The sequence below is a fragment of the Taudactylus pleione genome, unplaced genomic scaffold, assembly GCF_031769625.1.
Source record: "Taudactylus pleione unplaced genomic scaffold, aTauple2 ptg000117l, whole genome shotgun sequence".
Classification (NCBI taxonomy): Eukaryota; Metazoa; Chordata; class Amphibia; order Anura; family Myobatrachidae; genus Taudactylus; species Taudactylus pleione.
Window position 1 is genome coordinate 858,745 of NW_028284519.1, and position 24,557 is coordinate 883,301.

Sequence of the window (24,557 nt, forward strand, 5' to 3'; positions counted from 1 at the left end):
ACTTTTCATAGTTCAATTTGACTGTATAATTCAGTCTTTACACTCTATCATTGCTTTGGGTCTTATTTATTCTCAGATTCTCCTAGATACATTCTAAAAATGTCTTTAATAAAATGTGTACCTTTGTCACTCTCTATTACCTCAAGTACTTCACATGTACGAATTACTTCTGTCATTTATTTTCCTTTTTCCTATTGTTCATATTGTTTGTAATATGTTTTTGTGTTTGCTACCTTGCAAAACCATAGTCAATTTGACAACAGGTCTGAGCACAGAACATACCCAACACTTAACCAACTATATAAAATCAATCTTTCGTTTCTGGAAGGAATAACATCTGTAAGGTACTCCTTTCTTTCTTCTTCTAGTACCGTGATCACTTTTCCTGAGCTGTGCAGCGATTAAGGGTAGGCTTATGCAGCCTAACTGAAGCCTGGGGCTATCCAGTGCTTCTTGGCTATTTTTACCATAGCATCTCTAAAATGATGAGTGCTTCCATGAAGTATTTGGGCTCAGACTGAGAATAGTGCATGTGGCAGACAGAGGTGGTGCTCAACCATCCATCCATCACCCGAAGTCATGCAAGTCTTTCCAAGTCATACTTCTGAGGAACCTGTAACTGCAACTTTTAACAAAATCAGGTTCAATGTTTCTGCTGTTTCTGGTCGCCAATATCAAAATATCAGGTATATATTACTGTAGCCTGTTTGGCCAACTTGGTTTGCAGGAGCAGTTCCTCTTCTGGGGTATGTTCTCTGATATGTGCTTTTGACCTTACTTAAAACTAAATTTGTCGGCATTTGAAAAGTAGCAAACAAAAAATCTAATAAAAACTATGTATAATCTATCTATAATTTACAATAACATAACTTATCGAAAAAGATTTCATTAATTCAAAACAATCATTATCATTAAAGAAAGATGAAAAATAAAAAAAAGTAATCATAATTTTCATCTTCCTGTGTCTCACTAGTCCCCTGTGGTTGCTAGCTGAACTACATATAGTATTTACATTAGGGATGTGCAGACTCGGACCCTTCCAATTTGCATATGCTGTGCTGCTGGATCTTCTCTCATATGCCAGCATCATCCCCCACAGTACATTTCCTCCCTCCTCTTGAATACATGAGAAACAAAGTGACATCTGGATTCAATCTTAACTAACTGCTGTAATGTAGCAGAGTTAACACAAGAACTAAGTTACAGTACTTTTAAATTCCTGCTGTCTATCACCTTTTAAGTATAATACAATATACAATATACAATATACAATAAGACCTAAAAATCCTCTCAATTGTTTAAATATCTTTAGTACAGGCACTTTTTGTACGACTTTTTCCCTCGCCCTTTGGGGTCCAGACATACCCTCTTGGTAAGGTTGGGTTGGAGCTTTGAACCAAAAAAAATTGTTTCTGTTTATCTTACTTAATCCTAATCTTTAATATTGATCTGAGTATCTTAACCAAATCAGTTAGAAGCATACAAAAAACGTCCGGCATGTTTAAGTAGTGTCAGTGTAATTCTAGTTGCATTCCTGTAAACAAAATAAAGTTTCAACATCCTGACATTTCCAAGGGTGAAAGTACCTATCAATCCCTTAATCTATGTCCTTTTTAACAGTTTCTCGTGATATTATACAACTGAGGATAATTTCTCTTCTATAACGGGTATATTACCACATTCCCTTACACTCCAGAAAATGGAACATCTGGAGTGGATTATTGGATTTTTTTTTTCTTTACATTTAAAGCTTACTTGACCTGCGCAACTGTATTGGCAATATGCATTCCTATGGCTGCTTCTGATTAATTAAGTCCAGTCATATCTAAACAACAGCCCCTATTCTACCTATATTCTTAGATTTGTAAAATTATGTTCTTGTTGGTCGTCTAAAACCATTAACATCTTAATTTGTAAGCATGCATCATTCAACAGTTTAAAGAAATCATGAACTGATAAAACATTTTGTTAGGGAAATTTTACATCACTTTTACTATTATTAATCCCTTCTGCAGCAATCAAAAATAATTACTGTTTCTTTTAGAATTACAATATGGCTCTGCATTCTCTTGATCTCACAAGTTACAGAAACACTATCCATTTTCCTAGAAAATAACAAATAAAGCATTTTGTTACTAATGCATTCAACATCAATCCTTTTTCCAATCTTGCAATGCACATTTTTTATTTATGGGCGTCCCCATGAAAAAATGACAATTCACTCACATTAACCCTTTCAATTCCTGCACAACTTCTCCACAATTCCTTAGTACACCTTCACTACGCACAATCATTCACACACGTCACATCTGATCAACACAATTGTTCCAACCAACTCTACTTTCTCAAGTTCACTCGACTCTTTTATCACATACACATGGGCCCATTTCATTCACAAGCAAACATTCAGTTACAGCACGGCAGCCTGCAGCCTGTGACATCCTGCATTCCATTGTCATCAGCAAAGCACCTCTATCACAGCATGCCTTCACAATATAAATGAAATATACATTTCAAGAAGAAAAGAAAAACAAAACAAACAAAACACTAGTTATATATATATATATATATATATAAAAAAAAACACATTCCTCTTCAGTGATAATTAAGTAAGTGGGCATCTGGGGGTCATTTCTATACTCTTATTCACGTTTATTACATTTCTCAATCAGACCTTTCAGTGTGTCATCTAGGTTATATTTATTAACCTCTGCTTCTGCTTCTCATATCTCATTTTGTGAGGTTTAAACCAGTCAGTCTATGGATGTCAGCTTTTTTAAACATTCATCAAATATCCTGCTTTATGATTCCCGTAAAGCTTTGCTAGAACATTCCCTTGTCTAGCTTAGTCAAAGTCCCTTATGACTAAAATCAAACCTAATGGTCCCCCCTCTTATTAGAGGTTACTATTCTTGTGCACAAGAATATCAAATGTTTATCTATAGGCACATCCACACACTGACTTTTGACTGGATGTAACTTTCCTTCTATTTCTGAACACACTGCCTGACAGGGTCTCTCTCCCTTTCTGTTCCTTCATACACTAATACATGAAAACACATTTCTGTAAATGTATCCAATCCTAATACCCATTTGGCGTACCTTTCTAAATGTAATGCAATTTCATGGCATTCTATTTCATAAACAAATCACTGTGTGGGGCCCTCTTCTAAAATTAAATCAGTGACTATTATCAAAGTTACTCTAAAAACACAATTAGGACAGGTTTGTTACGTAACAAACAGACAAACAAGACTTTAAACATTTACCTATCATTCACTGAACATATAACAACAGATTATAACATGTTTAAATAACAACACCTTTAGGGTGACCAATAATAACCCAAGGATTGATTCCAGCAGGACAGATCAACTGCAATGGAGACACAGCTACCAGGAGGGCACAACATTTGTGTTTACTCACCCGTGAAATTGTCCTGGCAACTCTGTCCCCAGAGCACGATCTCACATGCTCTGTCCTGTGGTCAACACTGCTGGGCATCTCGGTGGGACCTCCATGTTGTCAATTCTCCTCACTAGCTATGGCCAGCGAATTAGTTCTTTATTGGTCACCCTCAGAGTCTTGTTTGCTAAAGGCTACATATGATCATGTGAAAGAAAGAGACACGGACACGAACGTGTATATGTAACCACAAGCATCTCCATCTCTCTGCGTTTATTCTACAGACTTCTTTATAAGGTACCACGCAACACATGGTATTCATGATCTGCAGTGAGACTATAGCTCTGTTTAAACATTGGAATCGCATACCTTACCATATATGTACATATGCTTTTCTGTGCACTTATAACAGGGTCTGTACAATGAATTAACTCCATCCTGTCCTGTGCAGCCACCCTTCATGCATACATGGCATACAAAATGGATTCTTATTCCAAAATGGCTTCTACAGGTTAGGCACCCCTAAGGGAGGGTTAGGGTTAGGGGGTAGAATAGGTTAGCTAATACTTACATGATGATGATCGGGATTTCCACTGCTGCCGGGATGCTGGTGTCGGGATTCCAACCTCCGGACATGCGTCCGGTGGTAAATCATACAGATTCCCCATTATACTACCCCTTTTCTTTTGTGCTTGTGTCAATGTAAATTGGTAATTGGTAGTACACACCCCTTTGACCATATTTATGTAGATAATACCATAATATATGTACATATACTGTATATGGGGTGGATGTCGAATTGAACCTGTGTGGTAGTTTTTTTCGTCGTCAACAATGTTTTAAAATGTGTCAGCCAGTAATGAATGGTGACCTGTGCACCAACTAGGAAAAATGAAAATCATGCACTGGTCGTGCTCCCTGAGGAATGAGTTTGGAAAACACTGCTCTATTGCATTCTAGAAAATGATAGACAGAATCTGTTTTAGTAGCTTAAGTAAATCTGCCCACGGGAGCCTGAATCTGGGGGAGATCTGTCAAACCTTAGAGACACATAAAATGGAGAGAGATAAAGTATCAACCAATCAGCTTCTAACTGCCATTTCACAGGCTGTGGTTGAAAAATGACAGCTTCGAGCTGATTGGTTGGTACGTTATTTCTCTCCAAGGTTTGATACATCTGCCGCTTTGTCACCAACAGTGATTTTGGTAAGAGGGGTGGTCCGCATTATAATACCACCAGACATCTGGGACCTGTATAGAAAAGCCATTAGAGATTGGGGGGTGGGGTTGTATTATATAGCTACTATAATTACAGTGATACTCTTAAATTTAGATCCTATTAGAATAATCTCTGCATGGAATACAAGTCAGATGAGGCTGGTAGGCGTTGTATTTATTTACAGCTCTTTGTTATAACAATTTTTCATATAGCTCTTTGGCTCTATTAAACTACATCCATTTTTCATCTTGCCCACTTTTTTTTTTTGGTGCACTGTTCTAGGCTTTGTTTTTTTGAGTTACAAGACAGGAATCATGCAGGGGAGAGGGTTGAAATTGTTCCCTGATAAAATTATCACAATTGAAAAAAAAAAAAAATAATAAGATAGATCACAAATATCTGGTTTCTTTTTTAAAAAAAAGGTTGAAGACATTGAGAAACGTCTCTCTACTTATTGAAAGCCTAATACCCCTTTCACACTACAAGCAACAACCCGGGTTACTGTGCAGTGTGAAGAGGACAGGTTGAAATAAGCCAGGTCAACCCTTGTCACAAGAAGGGTTGAATGCGTGTTCAACCCGGCTCGCGTTGCAGTGTGAACAGGTAACCCGGGTCGATGTGACCTGGGTTCCGTTCACTGCATAGGAAGAGCCGGCTGTTAGACATAAGATCATCTCTAAGCGCAGGCTCACCATGTGATGGTGGTGACGTCATGGACCCGGCATTAGTGCCGGGACGGACCGCCAGTCGGAAAGTGGTCTCAAAATCCATGGTGCGACCCGGCACACCAATGTAAAAGGGGTATAAGATAGGTCAGTATACTAGAAGCTAGCTGATTTACTGGCCATTCTGTGTAGGCCCTGGCTCAAATCTCATGTTTGGGTTTTTTTTTTTTTTTTTAAATTAGGATGTAAGGCATAATTTGGCTCAGTGTGCTTGTAGCTTGGTGCACTATGGGAAGCTATATTAGAAACTTTGGTTGGAATCCAGTGTATGGCTTCCTTTTTAGTAGCTAAGATGTTAAATTGTTTAATTTTTATTAAATATTTTAAAATTTACACCCAACAAAAAAGAAACATGACAGACAGGAATAATTGCATGTGACAACAGAGAACTTCAGCACAGATAAAGATAAAGGAGCAACAATAAAGACATGTTCCAATGTCCAGTATACAACAAATATATAGAAACAAATAAAAAATCAAAAATAACTGGATAACTGGATGAATAGGTATAACGAAGGCCCTAAGGGGTCGATACACATAGGAGCACGAGAGATCACACCAGAGACTAATCCTGCATGTTAGAAACATAGACTACTTCAGCCTGCACTCAGTTACATGACCATCCACACGTGACCCGGAAGTTGAAACGCAGACGTGTACCAAGAATACACCAGGTGAACAACCGGAGCGAAGCACCAGCAGGCAAATGAACACACAGCCGCACGGAGAGTGAGCCGCACGAAGAGGACCAACATAGAAGTGACACCCTGCACGGTGAGAAGACCGCACGGGGTGAATTCGAGCACGGACCTACGGATGTTAAGATTTCAAGGTAAAACTCCGTTAGAGGAGGGGATACCTAGCGGAGGCTCCCCTGAAGGGATAATCCTAGCGTGGTTATCCCCTCCCCAGACTACAGCTGCATCCTCAGCGGGACAACGGGCGGATCCTAGAGGTAGGTAATCGGCCGTCTTTCTGCTCTGAGTCCGGCAGCACAGTCCGGAGTCCCTTAGATGTCCCTAGGCCCTGGGTCTCGTTCACACCCGCTGGGGTACCTCGTTGTCACCACCAGTGTTTTTTAATACATGCCAAAATTCCTCTCAACTTTTGGATCCACTGTTGTTTCTAACTGACCTGGAATCATTTACTTTTTGCTCATCATCCACCCTGACATTATAAGAGGTGTGGGACGCCACACATTGCTACCAACAGCACTTGTTATTTAAATTGTTCAATCAGTGAGATCATTAGACAAGTTTTTATTATATCACATCTTTTTCTCCCCATCTCCTTTGTACCGACTGTCCCCATCTTTTCTCTCCCCTCCCCCTTTGTTTGGTACCCCCCCAGTCCATTTACCTGTGTTTATTTTTTTGACTGGGTTCAGAAACGTCAGTGTACTTTTGTTTATTCACTAACGATATAGTGTTTCATTTTTACTGCATCTAGTAAACTGATACACCTACCATATCATATACCTTTTCTGCCTCCATTATTCCCGGATCACATATACATACTGACAGGCGCAAATTGTCACTTTTGCAGATTTTCGCTTATATTTAAAAGGACTTGGTAATGACCTTTTACTTTTTTGCTGCCCACTCAAGGTATTTAAGAGAGTGCGAGGCTTTCCAATTTTATCATAACTTAATAGACCAGCAAACACTTAGCATGTTTTATAACATGAGCAAAACAAGTACCTGAAGTCATGGTATAAAGCATAGATGTTAGTGGGGCTTAAGTGACATGCAAATAATATGGTAAGAGACAGTCCAACCATCAACTAAAGATAGGGCAACCCGAATGTACACCCCCACTGCTGCAGAGCTATTATATATTAAACAACTGCCAAGACAAAATAAATTAAAACACCTAAATACACAACCACCATTAGATCAAAACAAAATAAATACATCCATAAACAAGACATATCCCCCAAATTCCCCACCCAGTATTCCTAACGCCCAACCAAGGCATACATGGATGACTAAACAACTATTCTTCCTAACAACCCTCCCCCCTCCCTAAACATAGGATAGATTAGTTGCATAACTTACAGGGGCTACTACATAAATGATCATAAGCTAGGTAGAGCAGGCCTCCTCGCAAAATATTGTAATACCACACAAACAAAAAGGATAGCTCAATTAACAGACATAATACAAAAATTATCAAGAAAAAGAGAAGAGGAGCAAATCTTGTTTTGGCCCTGAGAGACATTAGTCCTTACAGTTAAAGATACCAGTGCCCACTCCTCAACCCAGGATGAAGGACCAAAGGTACTTAGGAAAAAAATCCCTCAAAATATAGAAGAACAGTATACAAAGTTAAACGGAAAACAGTAGTAGGGTAATGACTGAAGACATACAAATACTTGTCAATCAAGAGAAAAGGACAGTAACAAAGTAAGACATCAACCAGAAATCAACACGTTCTACCCGACCACAAACCCAAATCAGTCCGGAGAAGCAACTCTGCCAGGGCCCCCAATCTCCAGCCAGTAGACAACTAACTAGGGGAATTAAATAATTGAATCCAACCATACACCGCAGCACGCAGTTGGGCAGGAAACAGCATGACATGAGCAAGGCTCAGTACACAGAGTTGCCCTTTAATTTGGCCAAACTGGGACCTGGGATCTCGATGTCAGAGATTTTGGGGCAACAGACCTCCATCAGAGTTTCTAAAGCAGAGAGCCTCCAGCAACAAGAGCAGTAGCACCCTCCAGTGTGGAGACAAGATTCCTAGCTCCCGTCACTGTCCCCCTGCATGTCCAGTCAGAGCAGAGAAAGCTCTTTGAACCACCAAAATCTTGCCTGTCACAGATTTCTCAGAGTAACTAATGGCTTGCATGAGTCATTGCATAGTGATTTCAGGCTCCAGGGCACAATCCACAGGAGCAGGCAGAGAGAGAAGCAAGGAGGTTTGAGGCAGAAAAGTGGAAGAACCGGAACCTGAGGCACCACTAGTCCCCAAGTGGAAAAATCTCTCAAGCCATGCTGTGACTGATGAGTTGGAATTCTGTACCATATTTCACAGACACTCAATAAAACCTGAACCTTTATGAGAAGGGGTAGGAAGCAGCAAGAATGAGGAGTGACAGTGGATGCTCAGGTTTGAATTAGAGATGTGCGCGGACCTCCGTGTTTTGGTTTTGGTTCTAATTCATTATCGGGTTTTGGTTTTGGCAAAACCACCCTGAATTGTTTTGGTTGGGTTTGGTTTGATTTTGGATTCATTAAAAATCAAAAGAGCTTGATTAAAAACAGCTAAAATTATGTCATTTGGGCCTGTTTACATGCAATTCAAAACTGGAGTTTGTTTTTTAATTCTGAGTTCCAAACTGACAGCAGACCTGAACTGGGACTTGAACCCCAAAGTGATTCCGAACTGGGAATTAATTTGACTCGGAACACTCAAGTTCCAGGAAAACGTAAACCGCACATCTCTAGTTTGAATCCCCTGGCTGAATTCCCTGTATTAGTATGATGAATGCTGTTTCATGTTAGTTATTGAAGATATTGTGAGATGTAACAAAGCTCCTAAAGAGTGGAGAAGTGAATATGTGGAGAAATTGCCCTTGTGGATTAGCTGTGATTATCAACATACTGTACAGCACTCTTTATAATTTTTACTACAGAGTTTAAGGCCATCCTAGATGTAATAATTATTGTGGTTATACAGATTGGCAAAGCTATTATATCACCAATTATTAGAGATTTTCAGCACCTTTAGACTTATACTGTTAATGCTGAACACTGCATCTACACACAGTCTTTGCCTTATGGTAAGAGGGTTACATACCCCTATTTTGCTGGTGGCTGGTGTTATCAGCTGTAATACACACTGCATAGGGGGACTACTACTGGGGGCACTATATAAGGGGCACTGCATAGGGGGGACTACTACTGGGAGCACTGCATAAAGGGGACTACTACTAGGGACACTATATAAGGGGCACTACTGGGGGAACTGCATAGGGGGCACTACTACTGGGGGCACTATATAAGGGCACTGCATAGGGGTGGCCCACTACTGGGGGCACTGCATAGGGGTGGCCCACTACTGGGGGCACAGTATAAGGGGAACTGCATAGGTGGGACCACTACTGGGGGCACTGCATGGGGGCGACTACTGGGGAACTGTATAAGGAGCACTGTGCAGGGACCACTACTGGGGGCACTGCATAAGGGGGGGGCAACTGCTGGGGGCACTGTATAGGGGGGACCACTACTGGGAGCACTGCATAGAGTAGACCGTTACTGGCGACACTGAAGGGGACCACTACTGGGGGCACTGCATAGGGGGGACTACTACTGGGGGTACTATATAAGGGGCACTGCACAGGGAGGGCTACTGCTGGGGGCACTATATAAGGGGCACTGCATAGGGGGGACCACTACTGGGGGCACTGCATAAAGGGGACTACTATTAGGGGCACTGCATAGGGGTGGACCACTACTGGGGATACTGCATAAAGAGGGACTACTACTCGGGGCACTATGGGGGAGACTGGGGGCACTATATAAGAGGCACTACATAGGGGGAACCACTGGGGGCACTGCACTAGTACTGGGGAACTGTATAAGGAGCACTGCATAGGGGGGACCACTACTGGGGACACTGCATAAGGTGGATCACTACTGGGGGCACTGTTTAAGGGGCAGTACTGGGAGCACTGAATAGGGGGGACCACTACTGGGGGCACTGTTTAAGGGGCACTACTGGGAACACTGCATAGTGGGACCACTACTAGTGGCACTGTATAAAGGTCATTACTGGGGGCACTGTATAAGTGGCACTACTGGGGGCACTGTGTAAGGATGCACTACAGGGGGCACTGTATAGGGGCACTACTACAGGAAGGGGCACTGCTACTGAGGACATTGCATAAGGGGCACTACTATAGTAGGCATTGCAAGATGGGCACTACTACTTGGGGCATTAAGGTGCATATGGAATGGAAAGGAATGTTCCCAGAGTGAACGAGAAATGGTGTTGTGTCATGTTGCCACACCCCCATTTTCAAGTGGCCACTCCCCTTGTGGCATGTGACCACACCCACTTTTGCAGTGCGCACACCTACTTGGGGGGGAGCACTTTTTAACTTGCCCTGGGCTCCAAATACCCTTGTTACGACACTGTTTGGTACATTGAATACGTCAGCAGGTTGGTGAAGCCATTGAGAATATTTTTTCACTGGTTTAAAGCTTAAAATTGCTGAGTTTAATTGATAGCAAGCTCTCTGTAGGCAGTGAAACTCTAGCACCTGATTTAAAACTTCCTGCTGGCTTTTTAGTACCTTAGATGTTGCAGTTTGATTAACAAGTTTGAAAAAGTTTAGTCATCTACTTTGGGCATAATCTATATAATAAGCGAGAAAGCCTGCCATTCTGGCCCTCATTCAGAGCCACTCGCTAGCGGCAGTACGCTCGTTCCGAGCGATGTTCGCACATCTGCGCATGCGTACGGATCGTTATACGCATGCGCGAACCAGTCAGTGCGGCCGAAATTCATGTGCTCACAAAATAGCGAATGCCTGATAATTTGAGTGACAGGATGAGGCGTATGTGGGTGGTAACAGGGGAAGGTGCTTGAAAACGGGGAGTGGAAATCAGAACGCAGGCGTGCTTAAAGGTCAAAACGGGCGTTTTATGGGTGTGCATATTTAAAACAGCAGCGTCATTGACCACGTCACTGGGTTTTTTTTAAGCCAGAACTGTTCGCAAAATTGTGGTAGCAAAAACCAACCACAAGAATAGCGAGCAGTTCATACGCTGGTCGATGTACTCGATTAATCTAATAAATAGTGGACATGACGTATGGTGCGAGCGGCCAGGGGGCGTTTTTAACAAATAAACGAGCGTATGTTTTGCTCGCTCGTTCAGACTTAGAGGTGTGAACAGACTGCAATTTGCGAACGGATCATTTGAATAGCCACCCCTTGTTTTTGAACGAACGACCGCAAATAGCGAACGGCTCTGAATCAGGCCCTCTGTCTGTCTGTTTGTCCTTTATGCATGGCCAGAGTTTTGGAACTAGCTCTACCAAATTTGGCAGGGTGTTGTAGTTTGACCAGGATTAGGTTTTTGCCTAGGTTTGAATTTATAAGTATATATAAAAAAAGAGCGCTTCTGTAATGGGTAAAATGTACAAATATGGATCTGAGTAAAATATGAATAAAAAGTGGTATGAGAGTGAGAGTAATAAAAGAAAATAATGTAATGAGTTAAAGATTAATGAGTACAATGAAGTAAAATGAGATAACAGGTAAAAGATGAAATGAGAATAAAAATAGTATAAAACTAATAATGATTTTCGGACAATGCTGTGGAAAAAAACTTAAAAGTTAGAGATTGTGGTGTTAACCACTATGGGGCATATTCAATTGCGTGTGAGAATATCAAAAATCCCACACCTGCGAGGTTTTTCCTATAGGTGCGAGATTTTTGTTATTCAATAAGGCGCGTGGTTTTTTTTATTTTTGAGAGCCGGGAGGTTTTTTCCTTGCACCTCCAGAGCAAGTGTGATTATTCCTAAAATCATTAATTTTAGGTAAAATCAGTGGGACTTGCTCTGGTACTCCGGCGGCACTCCCACTTAAGACTAATTAAGAAGTTGGACGTTTCCAATTAGCTTAATTAGTCCATAATTACTTACCTTCTGCAGTGCTGTCTTCTGCATCCAGCGTCAGTGTGTGTGGTGTTTGTAAGTGTGTATGAGTGAGTGAGTGTGTGTGTGTGTGTGTGTGACCCCCGGTGTATGTGGACCCCCGGAATGGGCGCTGGGAGAACTGCATCTCCTAGCAGCCCTTGCCCCTCCCACCAGCCCCTGGAGCCTACCAGCAGCCCCTGGGACTCCCAGAAGCCCCCCTCTCCAGTGAGAAGATAGAGGGGAGACCACGGGGAGCCACGGAGACCCCCGGGAAGGTAAGTGGAGAATATAGGTTTGTTTTTTTTTCCGCGACCCAGGGTTTTCAGAGCTGAAAACCCTGCGACCACTATTTTTTAAATTGGATACCGTGGGTATCAGGAGTGCGCATACCTGCGGTATTCCAAAATTGGGTGCAAGGTTTTTTCCTCGCTAAAAGTCGTGCCCAATTGAATCCAATTGAATCTGCCCCTATATGTTTATAGCTTTTAGGCAAGTATTTGTGTGGAGCCAGGCTGTGGATCAGTGAGACCCGTCTGTGCTTCTGTGTTAAAAGCACAGACAGGTCTCACGGTGCTTTTAACACAGGTGCCCCGAGCTTTTAGTGACCCAGTGCTGGTTGTGCAAAGTACAGGGGACAAACGACGTAGGGGTCCCCTGTATTTAAGCATGACCAGCACCGGGCTATATAGCTCCAGCCCTTGTTGCCAAAATACAGGGGATAAATGACGTAGGGGTCCCCTGTATTTTGCGCAACTAGCACTGTGCTCTGATCCGGTCCTGGTTATGGAAATACAGGAGAAAAAATTAGTAAGGTTCCCCCGTAAATTCCAGAACCAGCACCAAACTTCTTTTAGCAGGGGGGGGGTAATTACACAGCCAGAGAAACCCTTTCACGGGTCCCCCATCAAAAGAATTACCCCTGACCGCTAGTCAGCCCAGGCCGGGGATCTCTGGGGAGCTGGGGACCGGTGGGTGCTGAATTGATAGTGTAAAAGGGTGATGCAAGTAAAGAGTTAAAAATATTGTTTTTTGCTGTGGAACTACAGGTCCCTAGCAACCCTACCCCGTATGCTGGTACTTGGAGAACCACAAGTACCAGCATGTGGGGCATTACGGGCCAGATGGTACCTGTAGTTCCACAGTAAAAGAAATATTAAAACAAACACAAGACACACACACCGTTGAAAGTAATAGTTTATTAAAACATATATACATCGATGTTCATAAGAATGCCTACGTGTGGCTTCTTTCTTCTGATTCAGTCTATATAATGGAAAGCTGTAAGCTGGCACATGTGCTGACGACCACCCAGGGAAGAGCCAAATAGAGGCATATGGAACACACATACAGTTGGCTGTGGCTGTTTCTATTGGCATTGACGTTACCGCACAGTTTAAGATACCGTATATACTCGAGTATAAGTCGACCCGAATATAAGCCGAGGTACCTAATTTTACCACAAAAAACTGGGAAAACGTATTGACTCGAGTATAAGCCTAGGGTGGGAAATGCAGCAGCTACTGGTAGTAATCCCCCCCCTGGTACTGCCCCCAGTAGTAATCCCCCCTGGTAGTGCCCCCAGTAGCAATATCCCCCCCTGGTAGTGCCCCCAGTAGTAATCCCCCCCTGGTAGTGCCCCCAGTAGTAACACCCCCCCCTGGTAGTGCCCCCAGTAGTAATCCCCCCCTGGTAGTGCCCCCAGTAGTAATCCCCCCTGGTACTGCCCCCAGTAGTAGCCCCCCCCCCAGTAGAGACGTACCAGTAATATATATATATATATATATATAAAAAAAAAAACACCTGAAACCCCGCTCTTGGTCCCGACGCTGCTACCAGCCTCTACGGCCACTTTGCATTACCTGCTTCCGGCTCCCATTACCCACTGCGGGAGCCGGAAGATGGCTCCCGCAGTGGGAGCAGCAGCAGCCGATGAGAGTCTGAGACTTTCATCGGCTGCTAATTACAACATACACACAGTTGCCGTTGCCGGCGGCTGTGTGTTTGGCACTGTGTAGTGCTGACCGAACACTGTCCGGTCAGCACTACACACGCGGTGCAGCTGTGTCACGGAGACACAGTCTGCACCGCGGGCCGCATGGTACGCAGCTGAGTGAGGCGCCCTCCAATATGTGGCGCCCTACTCAGCTGCGTAACGGGAGAACCGGCCCTGGTCCTGGAGCAACACTCGAGTATAAGCCGAGGGGGGGCTTTTTCAGCACAAAAAATGTGCTGAAAAACTCGGCTTATACTCGAGTATATACGGTAATAATTAAGTTCTCAAGGCAAAACATAGAGATAAGGTCATTTTTTTACAGACATTATAGTCATATTATTGCCTAAAATATATTACAGGTATATTGGTCTATTAAAACTAAAATATTGATATTCAGTACTAATATTGTTTGTTTTTCTTCAGCCATACAGAGAGGTTTTTGAATATTTCATTGAGGATTTTAAGACATACAAACAGTTGCTGTCTGCTATTAAGAATGAATACGAAATCACTCTTGGTGAGTCTGATGGATCCAACTAATTTATTTAGTGGATATATTTCTCAAATATGTAGTTAGAATGTTATACTATTATCCATACTATTATCCATCCAGAGCATTAAGCACTTGGGCCCTGATTCAGAGCCGGACGCTCTGACAGAGCGCTCGCTCTGAATCAGAGCGTTTTTTTTTTTTGTAATGGAGCGGCCTCCCTAGCGTAACCCTAACCCTCCTGAGGGGGTGCCTAACCCTAACTTCCCCCCAGAAGCCCATAATCTAACCTTCACCCTCCCCCCGCGCGGCTGACCGCGCCCGACTTACCTTTGTTCGGCACGCCGGTCGACGGGATTCCGGCGTAGGTATAATGCCAGGCGTCGGGATTTCGACACCTGTCATTAGTCCCCTGCCGGGATTTGAGAGTCGGGAATACCCCTCACACACACACATAAATGATAGCTGTAATCAGGTTACTATGGTCAACATCACCTCTATTCCAAATCAATGGATTGTCAATGAATGCAAGAAGAGGTCCTTAGCAACACCAGTGCATTTGATCTTTCTGCTTTTAAATTTGTCAAAACAATTTTACTATTTTATTATTATTACCCACATTATTTATCAAGTTTTTAATATTTTAACTTTCAGAGAAAAACATTCTCAACTGTAAAATATAATGCACTCTTAAATGCTGCAGTCTGCAAGGTATAAGACAGTTAAACCAATTTATGAAAAAACACTGCCAAGACTAATTTATTTTTACATTTGACTACAATATAGGGCCTGATTCAGAGTTCTACGCAAACCCTATGGTTATGAACAACTTCGATTTTTGGAGATCTATGTATACGCCGGATATGCACTGCCCATGTGCAAGTCTTTTTCTCCAACTAAGGTTGCAGTGCCCCTAGGCTACAGCTGCTGCTGTTTGGGGGCAGGAAATGGGCGGTGACGACCAGCGTTCCCGTAAATGGGGCGGTGTCGCCCCCGTTTTCTGGGAGTGGTGAGGCCAGTTTTTGGATCTTTTGACACAGATATACTTAACCTCGGCTAAGGAGCTGCGACTGCCATTTTGAGTAGCCTTAGGTGATCCAATGCTATGTCTTCAGATGAAGCACTTGGATCTTCAATGCCGTCAGGGGGCGTCTTTTGTCCTCAGATGCTTCCTGCAACATTAACATATTTTAGTATCGCTACCGCAATGCTAATCCTGCTCCTGACCATGCTTCTAGGTTGCCGGTTGCTAGGAGACCCAGACGTCAGAGGATTTCACGTTTCCTCCTAGTGTTGCCTGATTGGCAGCTGATCCTATTTGAACTTCCTGGACTGTCGCCGCCCTGTCGGCTATAGAGTTTTCATGTGGAACTTTTGGTTATGCAAGCTGCTCTCTGCGCATCCAGTTTTCCAGCTATATTTTCTACATGCTGCATGTATTCTGCTCACCGGCTTTTAAGTGACCCAAGTACCCTGAGTCCAAGCAACGCTGTCTCCAGGGCCATACAGCTATCCTGCTTCCATACCACGTTTCAAGTAACGCTGTCTGCAGGCCCCTCCAGGCCATACAGCTATCCTGCTTTTATACCACGGTTCAAGCATCGCTGTCTACAGAGCCTCCAGGCCATACAGCTATCCTGCTTCTATACCACGGTTCAAGCATCGCTGTCTACTGAGCCCTCCAGGCCATACAGCTATCCTGCTTCTATACCACGGTTCAAGCATCGCTATCTACAGAACCCTCCCGGCCATACAGCTATCCTGCTTCTATACCACGGTTCAAGCATCGCTGTCTACAGAGCCTCCAGGTCATACAGCTATCCCACTTCTATACCACGGTTCAAGCATCGCTGTCTACTAAGCCTTCCAGGCCATACAGCTATCCTGCTTCTATACCACGGTTCAAGCATCGCTGTCTACAGAGCCCTGCAGGCTATACAGCTATCCTGCTTCTATACCACGGTTCAAGCATCGCTATCTACAGAGCCTCCAGGCCATACAGCTATTCTGCTTCTATACCACGGTTCAAGCATCGCTGTCTGCTGAGCCCTCCAGGCCATAGAGCTATCCTGCTTCTAAACCACGTTTCTAGCTACACTGTCTACTAGGCCCTTCAGGCCATACAGCAATCCTGCTTCAACACCACGTTTCAAACACAGCTGTCTACTAGGCCTTTCAGGCCAAACAGCAATCCTGCTTCAACACCACGTTTCAAGCACCGCTGTTTACTAGGCCTTCCAGGCCATACAGCAATCCTGCTTCAACAACACGTTTCAAGCACCACTGTCTACTAGGGCCTCCTGCCATACAGCAATCCTGCTTCTACACCAGGTTTCAAGCATCGCTGTCTGCTAGGCCCTCCAGGCCATACTGCAATCCTGCTTCTATACCAGGTTTCAAGCATCGCTGTCTGCTAGGCCCTCCAGCAATCCTGCTTCTTCACCACGTTTCAAGCATTGCTGTCTACTAGGCCTCCTGGCCATTTAACAACTTTAGTCTGGGCTGTAAACCTACAGTATATTCTATTGACTGTCCTATGGTTTCAGCTCCTTATTGCACCATTGACATGTTGTGTTTTTACTGGTCCATCATATCAGTTATTTAGTAAACTGCCATGATTTAACTATACTTCTTGTGTTTGTTCTTCGATGTGCCATGTATCTCCAACACCTCCATCTCAGTCCTAGCAATTGCTAGAGGATCGTAACAATCAGAAATTTTCACGTTACTATAAATAAAAATAACTAAAAGTATAAGATATGATTGAGATTTCAACTTGAAATTTGGTATGGACAATTTTAGAACATCAAGGAAAGTTTTAGAAAATTATAAACTATATATATTTTTGGGGGGAAATCTTTAAATGTTTGAGTCTGTGATCTTGAAATGTTGACTTTCTTAAACATAGTCATGTGGAAATCCAAACTAAAGCCTGTTATGTTTTGAACAAAATATTTTGTTTTTTGTTTTTAAAAAAAATATATCTTAATCCTGGCCTGAGAAAATTAGGTTTGTGTATGCTCACAAGTGCAAAAATGTGTGGATATTTCACATTTTCGAACCCTCATAACTCAAAAACTACCTGAGACAAAAATGTAAAAATTTCATTTGTAGCCAGATTCTATCTGTTAATATTCAAAGTACAATGAAAATTAGTAACCCTAAAGTAAAACAAAGAATAGTGACTCTGTAAGAAGACTTAATTAGTAAAGTTATTTTCTTTTCTAAAAGCTATTAAACTACATTCTAAAAATAAAATACTAACAAAAATACTAACAAAAAGTTTAACAAAAAACAATATTATTGCACGTGAATACCAAATGTACTTCTGACTAGCATTAAAATCAGGGCTGGTGCAAGGTTTCTAGGCGCCCTAGGCAAAGCTACACAATACTGCCCTACCTCCTCCTACAGCTCAAATACAAACTTGAATTTTAAAATTAACAAGCAATTAATTTTAAGCAATGTATGTTGTTGTGTGTCAGTCTGTGTAATGGTGCCGTAGACAGTATATAATACACTGTCTACAGTGCCATTACACTTACTGACACACATACACACAACATACATCGCTTGTTAATAATATATATATTACATACATATTGATGATTATTACAGACAGTCCACTCCACAGGCAGCATGACGGTACCCGCCTTTGCCCAGGCAGCATCCATTCCCTTCCCTGCTCCTCATCTCTGAGACGGATGGATAGAGACAAAGTGATGGATTTGGAGTAAAGGGACATACTGCTTTTGGGGATGGAAGGACAGGACATGCAGGTGTCAGGGATGGAGCGATGGAAGTTACAGGAGTCGGGAATGGAGTGAAAGGACCCATAGGAGTCATGGATGGAGTGTTGTGACACACAGAAGTCAGAGATAGAGTGATGGGACACACAGGAGTGTGTGTATGTGTCCCCACTGTGTTTCTCAGCCCCCATAAACCTGTGTCTCTCCAGTACATCCCCCTGTGTCTGCCCATCTCCCACTGTGTCACTTAATCTCCAGCCCCCGCAGCCTGGGCCCCACCCGACACACCTGTCTTTCCAGAATAGCCCGACCTACACTTACCTCCTGCTGCCTGCTAGCTTTGCGCGGCTCGGCTCCGCTCTATCCAGTGGCGCAACGTCATGCATGCTGCGCTTGAACAAAAAAAAAGCCTCTATTGTGCTGGCTGCCAGGCTCCCTCTCTTTTTGTCTACGGCTGTGTTCTGAGGGGGCCAGGAGCTAGACTCCCAAGATTCCTGAGGGGCTGGGGCTCCTTGAAATCTTGGGGCCTAGTTAAAGTGTCTCCCTTGTACCACCTGTTTTTGGGCCTGGACACACATAAATACAATTAAATGAAGTCTTAAAAGGACAAAAAATATCCAAATGTAAAGAAAAGTAAATTAAAGGTGCTGGTAAGGTGGTTTGATGTATTCAAACACCAACCCCTAGCAGGGTGCTAAGAATATATTGGTAATCGGTAAATTATAGTTAAAATAAGAATAAGAGGAAGGAAAACAGCGTAATACGTAACTCCAAATTGCTAGCTCTTTTACCTTTCAATCAGTATTGTTATGATAAATCTTGCAGAAGTGATAAGGCGCCCTAAAGTTTAAAGTAAATCCCAATATTTTTTAGAACATATAATGGTTAAGCATTACCACATATTGAATAATCAATGCATTGCGGACACAATGTTATACAGCTTATAAATCTTGTGTGATAAACAATGTTATATAATGAAGTAATCCCTATGTCCACAGGAGGGTTAATCTTTGTCAAAGTAGGACCCTGACAGGAACACAAAACCAGAATGGGGTCCCCAGCTCAATGACAATGCAGCAGATGTTACCAGTAAATATGCCTCAGCAGGGAACAATTATTCAGTGTGTCATGGCGGGATTAAGTAACCATATATACATACAGAACCTCCCCACTGCTTGGGCGGGAGATGGCCATTTTGAGAGCTCTTTCTTGATTGGTTTAGGAGGTTGGGAGAGGTTGGGAGATTTTCAAAGGAGACTTTCACAGGAAGAGAACATGATGGGGGTGGCAGCACATCAGAAGTACTGGAAACAACCCTTTTATGCCTGACCATGCCCCCTTCTTGTTTTGTGGGAATGCATGTGTGTTTGTCCCAATTTTGCAAACTACAAGTTGGGAGGTATGATCTATACCTTACATATATGCACTACATTAGTAAATGTAGTTTAGAAATGCTTCTCAATAGTACCAATTTGGATTGAGGACTTGGTTTCTGATGCTGACATTATTCAGGGCGTCAGATTTTAGGATGATCTGGAGATGTAGCTTGAGCAGACCAGAGATTTCTACGGCCTTACCATACTTTCTGATGTTTTTTGGCCTTCACCATAGAACTCTATGGGGATGTGGTAAATTCAGTGCAAATAACCTTACCATTTACTTTTATTCTCTACACATTATAATATTATAAGAGTGTTTCAATTTTTTATTTTTTTTTATCTCATGCAGTTTATTATTTAGAAAGGTGCAAAATCTTATACCACATGACCAGGTTTAAGGAAGCCAACATTTCAAGGTCACAAACTCAAACACTGAAACTTATGCCTAGGACTGGAGTTTTCTCTGTAGCTCCAGTCTACATGTGATGCAACGCATCAAATCAGGTGTTACCTTAGTATTCATATGAATAGCAGTCAACATGTGGTAAACATCTGAATGGCAGATATTTGACGACAATTGACAGCAGTGTTTGACTTAATTGTTTGGATTCCCTTTGTACTTTTTAACTACTTTCTTTTTGATCTGTCTTCAATGTGGTTTAGCACACCAAAGAGAGCAGATCCGCTCACTTGAGCCCCTGAAGGCAATGCTTGTGTCAGTATCCGAGCGCTGTGACAAGAAGATTCAGGAAATCAGGGAACAGGAAAGGCTGGAAGTAAAAACTCTAAAAATTGAAAAACTCAATCTTTTGAAACTGATTGATAAAATGAAAGAGGAGAAGAGCTCCTTGCAGGCTCAGGCAAGTACAACATGTTTCACTATGTTATAGTGCCCGGCGCGCACTCGGTTAATTCTCAGTGCGTGCGAAAAGGTCATGGCATAGTGCCAGAGAGGCCACACCCCATGATGTATGCCATTTTGGGGGCATGACCGTGAGTCCTGTCCCCATTCTCGTCACGCTGGAGGCTTGCCCAGCACTCTGGGAGCTGATGGGCATAAAGATCCACATTAAATATATGTACTTTATTTGTCACTAATTAATATTCAATTAAGGGTCCCCAAACATAAAAATATTGATGCGCCATAATTATTTAAAGATTTAAAATGTGTACTTAAAACTATGCAAATAATAATTTACGTTAATTGGGGTCACCTGCAAAGAGCATCTATATCAAACACTCAGAAGTAAGCTGTTCCAGGTGTCTGTGTAGGAGCCTGGTGGTGCTCTACTATAACAGGTGAACAGTTGCCATTTGCAGTCGGTCTGTTGGACGAATACCACCAGCCAGGGTATTACTGTCCCACAGGGGTAGAGGGGAAATCCCTGTGGACCCTACTTCCTGATGGCCCCAACCCCTTCGCTAGGGATCAAGTTATAGACTTTGCACTTGAATTATACACTGTTACTCTATTAGAGGGTTACTTAACTGGTGGAACAGGACCACTGATGAACATGGTTGCTGGGTTCGCACCTTTAGAAACTACATCAAGATTCACTTAATGGTTACCCACCACTGTCCCCCCAGTCGGCCCTTATTTCCCCCCGACTGACACCAACAGCATGTTACAGATGGTAAAAGTGTACCTTAAGGCCCCCCATACATCAGCAATTGATTGCAGCAATCATGCAATTTGCAATCGATTGTGTATAAAAATATTTCCCTTTTCAATCGATTATGGCATCTCTGCAATCTGCAATCGATTGAAAAAGGGAAAGATTTTTATACACAATCGATTGCAAATTGCACGATTGCTGCAATCAATTGCTGATGTACAATATGGGGGCCTTTAGAAAAAATCTATACAACCACTGGTAAACTCATGAGAGCACAGGACTGCCCATCCTGTCACAGAGCTTATGAAAGGTTGCATTTGATGGACCGGTGTTTCACTAACTGTGTAATTTAACTTTTCCCTGGAGCATCATATGTTACAGTTTGTTTAGTCTTAATAATACCAGGAGTTTGCCATGTAATAAGCTCTATCCTAATCCAGGTTTCATATATGAGGGGACCATTATAGCTTGGTTAAGGTCCAGAACCATGAACAAGTAGACGCCAAACAGTAACACTTCAGAAACAAGAGTAAACTGGCATTAAATAAGCCATAGACTGGGGTTTTAATAAGTGCAGAGAGCAGTGTATTAATACTTAATAGCTGCTTGTAATTGTATTATCTACAGATCTCCAAGCTGCAGGAAGAGCTGGATAACACATTTTTAATGTACAGAAATGAGTGTGATGCTCGCAAGCTTCTTATTTCTGATATTAATGAGCTAAAGTATCAGCAAGAAGACTTCAAGCTAAGCCAGGATCCTCGTAAGTTGTAGGTTTGTCAGAAACTGAGCTTGATGCATTTTTTTAATACTGTATAGAGTTTGTTATTCTGCAATTAGCTTTTTTTGAGTGATTTCTATTGATAATTTCACTTATATGATACATACAAAACAATTAAAAACAAAGAAAAAAAAACAAATAAGTTACCATCAACAAGGGTAGCTCAGTAAGTATGGTAATTGTGACATCCAATCATTATTTAGGTACAATATAAGTATACACAACAGCTGCATAACTATAAAAAGCAGTTCACAATACAGTATTAATACAGTCATTGACCTAATAAATAGTAGTGCAGTGTAGCATGGTTCCAGGAGCCCAGCAGCCACAACCTACCGTAGGATATAGATAATGGCCTGGAAAATGTTTTGCAGGAGTACATCCCTATGTACAGTATGAAGGTCCCAAACCTAGGCTAAGCATATTGATCAGGGGAATTAGAAGCCGATGGGGAGGGTATTGTAACACAGGGTCCTGCCTTAGCATATACAGTATTCTGCCATTCATGCCAGATATAGTCAAATTTTGATTCAGCATTGTGACCCATGTACACATACTTTTCGTTAGTAACAGTAGTAGTAACTAATGCCACACACTTACCAAAGTTCGGCCTTTTCGGGCCAACCAGGAGAAAGCAATGTAAACCTTAGCAGGCATGCAAATATTATTAACATATTGGGGGAGATTTATCGATGCTTGAAGACAGATAACGTGGAGTGAGATAAAGTACTAACCAATCAACTGCTAACTGTCATTTTACAGGCTGTGTTTGCAAAATGACAGTTAGGAGATGATTGGTTGGTACTTTATCTCTCTCCAAGCTTTGATAAATCTCCCCCATTGTCTGGTAAAATTTTCCAGCAAATCCTCAGGCAAGACCTCTAAGGCACAGACCAAATGTGTAAATAGTGGCAGCGGGACACCTGTGGATGAAATCGCCCGAGTAACTTTAATCCAAAATATCCTAAGAGCAGGACATTCCCATAACATGTGCCAAAATATGCCCCTTTGGGCATGACATTTGGGGCAATTATCTGAGGAATAGCCACCCCTACATAGCCTCTCAGGAGTGAGATCGGTGCTATACAACAGAAACACCTGGATCTGCCGAAATCAGATAGACGCAGTGGAGACTTTTGAGCTTCTAAGAGCCTCAGTCCATCTCATCCCACATCCTAACGGAGCTTAAGGCTCGGTAAGCCAGTGAGATGATGCCTGGGCAAAATTAAGTAGGATACGCAGGAGACGGTACGATGGGAACCAAGCTTATTAATAAATTTTTTGAGGGTAGACCCCTGCAAGGAAGGAGGGGCACTGGAGAACTGGGCAGCAGTCTAAAGCAAATCTAAGTTGGAGGTATCTGAAATAATACACTCAAGGCATTTCAAATTCTAGCCTAATTTGTACAAATTATTTCAACACAACATCCACATACAGTTGTCCAATAGAGACTACCCCCCTGCTACCCCATAAAACTTTAGTCTGCAATAACCTAAGCTCTGGTAACCCACAGGTAACTCACAAGCAACCAACAAGGGGGTGGCTGGGTCAATTCCCTGTAAATTAAGAAGTTTAGAGACATTATCACAGATTTTTACAACCTGTGTGAATAAAGAGGGTTACGACCCAAGCTCCCATCCACTTAGTAACGTCTGAAGAGGAGCCACCTGAAGTGCCAGTAAGACATGCAATGTTTCAGCCGGATTGTCTTGCACCCATGGCCGAAGAAAGGCCAGATGAACAGCATAGTAATAAAATCTAAAGTGCTGCAAGGCCAGCCCACCTAAAGCTCGGGGTCTAGTGAGTACATTAAGTTGTATACTGGCACGACCATCCATCCAGACCAAGAGAAGACACTAGGCCATCTAGCTTGTGAAAGAGTGACATTGGTAGAAAAACAGGGTTCTGCTGAAGGACCTAGAGCAGCTTAGGCTGTACGATCATGTTAATTAAATTGACCTGGCCCATCAGGCAAAGAGGAAGCCTGCACCAGGCCCATGATTTTTCTTTAAGGTAGAATAGTTGTGGTTGTATATTCAGAGCAACATAATCATGAGGGACATTAGTTATCCATATATCCAAGTATTTAAATCTATCCATCCATTGTAAAGGCAAATCCATAGAAGAAGTGGTAGGGCGTCTGCCCCGCGGAGGGAAAATAGAGGATTTATACCAGTTAATGTTGAGACCATAGATGGTGCCAGATTGAGTCACTAGCTGGAGAACAATGGGCAAAGCTATACGGAAGTCTGATAGAAATGACAAGTCATTGTCAGCATACAATGTAACAGTTTCTGTCCTGCTGCCCATCACAAGCCACCTGATAGTCTGGTTGGTACATAATAAACAGACCAGTGGTACAATGGCTATAGTAAATAGAGTGGCCAACAGTGACAGCCATGCCTAATACCTCTGGACAGAGTAAAACCATTAACAGATACTCTCGCCCTATGGGCAGAGTACAAAAGCTGGACCCACCTAATGAAGATCAGGCCCATACCACTCCACAGAGCTTTAGCTGCATCCAGCAAAACAATAACAGAGAA

General features: G+C 42.5%; 1 protein-coding gene across 3 annotated transcripts in view; it reads left to right on the top strand.

Moving 5' to 3' along the window:
• Window positions 1–24,557, top strand: part of TSNAXIP1 (translin associated factor X interacting protein 1) — a 125,474-nt gene that overhangs the window by 47,226 nt on the left and 53,691 nt on the right. For all 3 annotated transcript variants that reach the window (XM_088471837.1, XM_088471834.1, XM_088471836.1), the window contains 3 exons: window positions 14,420–14,513; window positions 20,278–20,474; window positions 21,858–21,993. In XM_088471837.1, coding sequence (XP_088327963.1) covers window positions 14,420–14,513; window positions 20,278–20,474; window positions 21,858–21,993 — 427 coding nt within the window. The remainder of the gene's footprint in view (window positions 1–14,419; window positions 14,514–20,277; window positions 20,475–21,857; window positions 21,994–24,557) is intronic.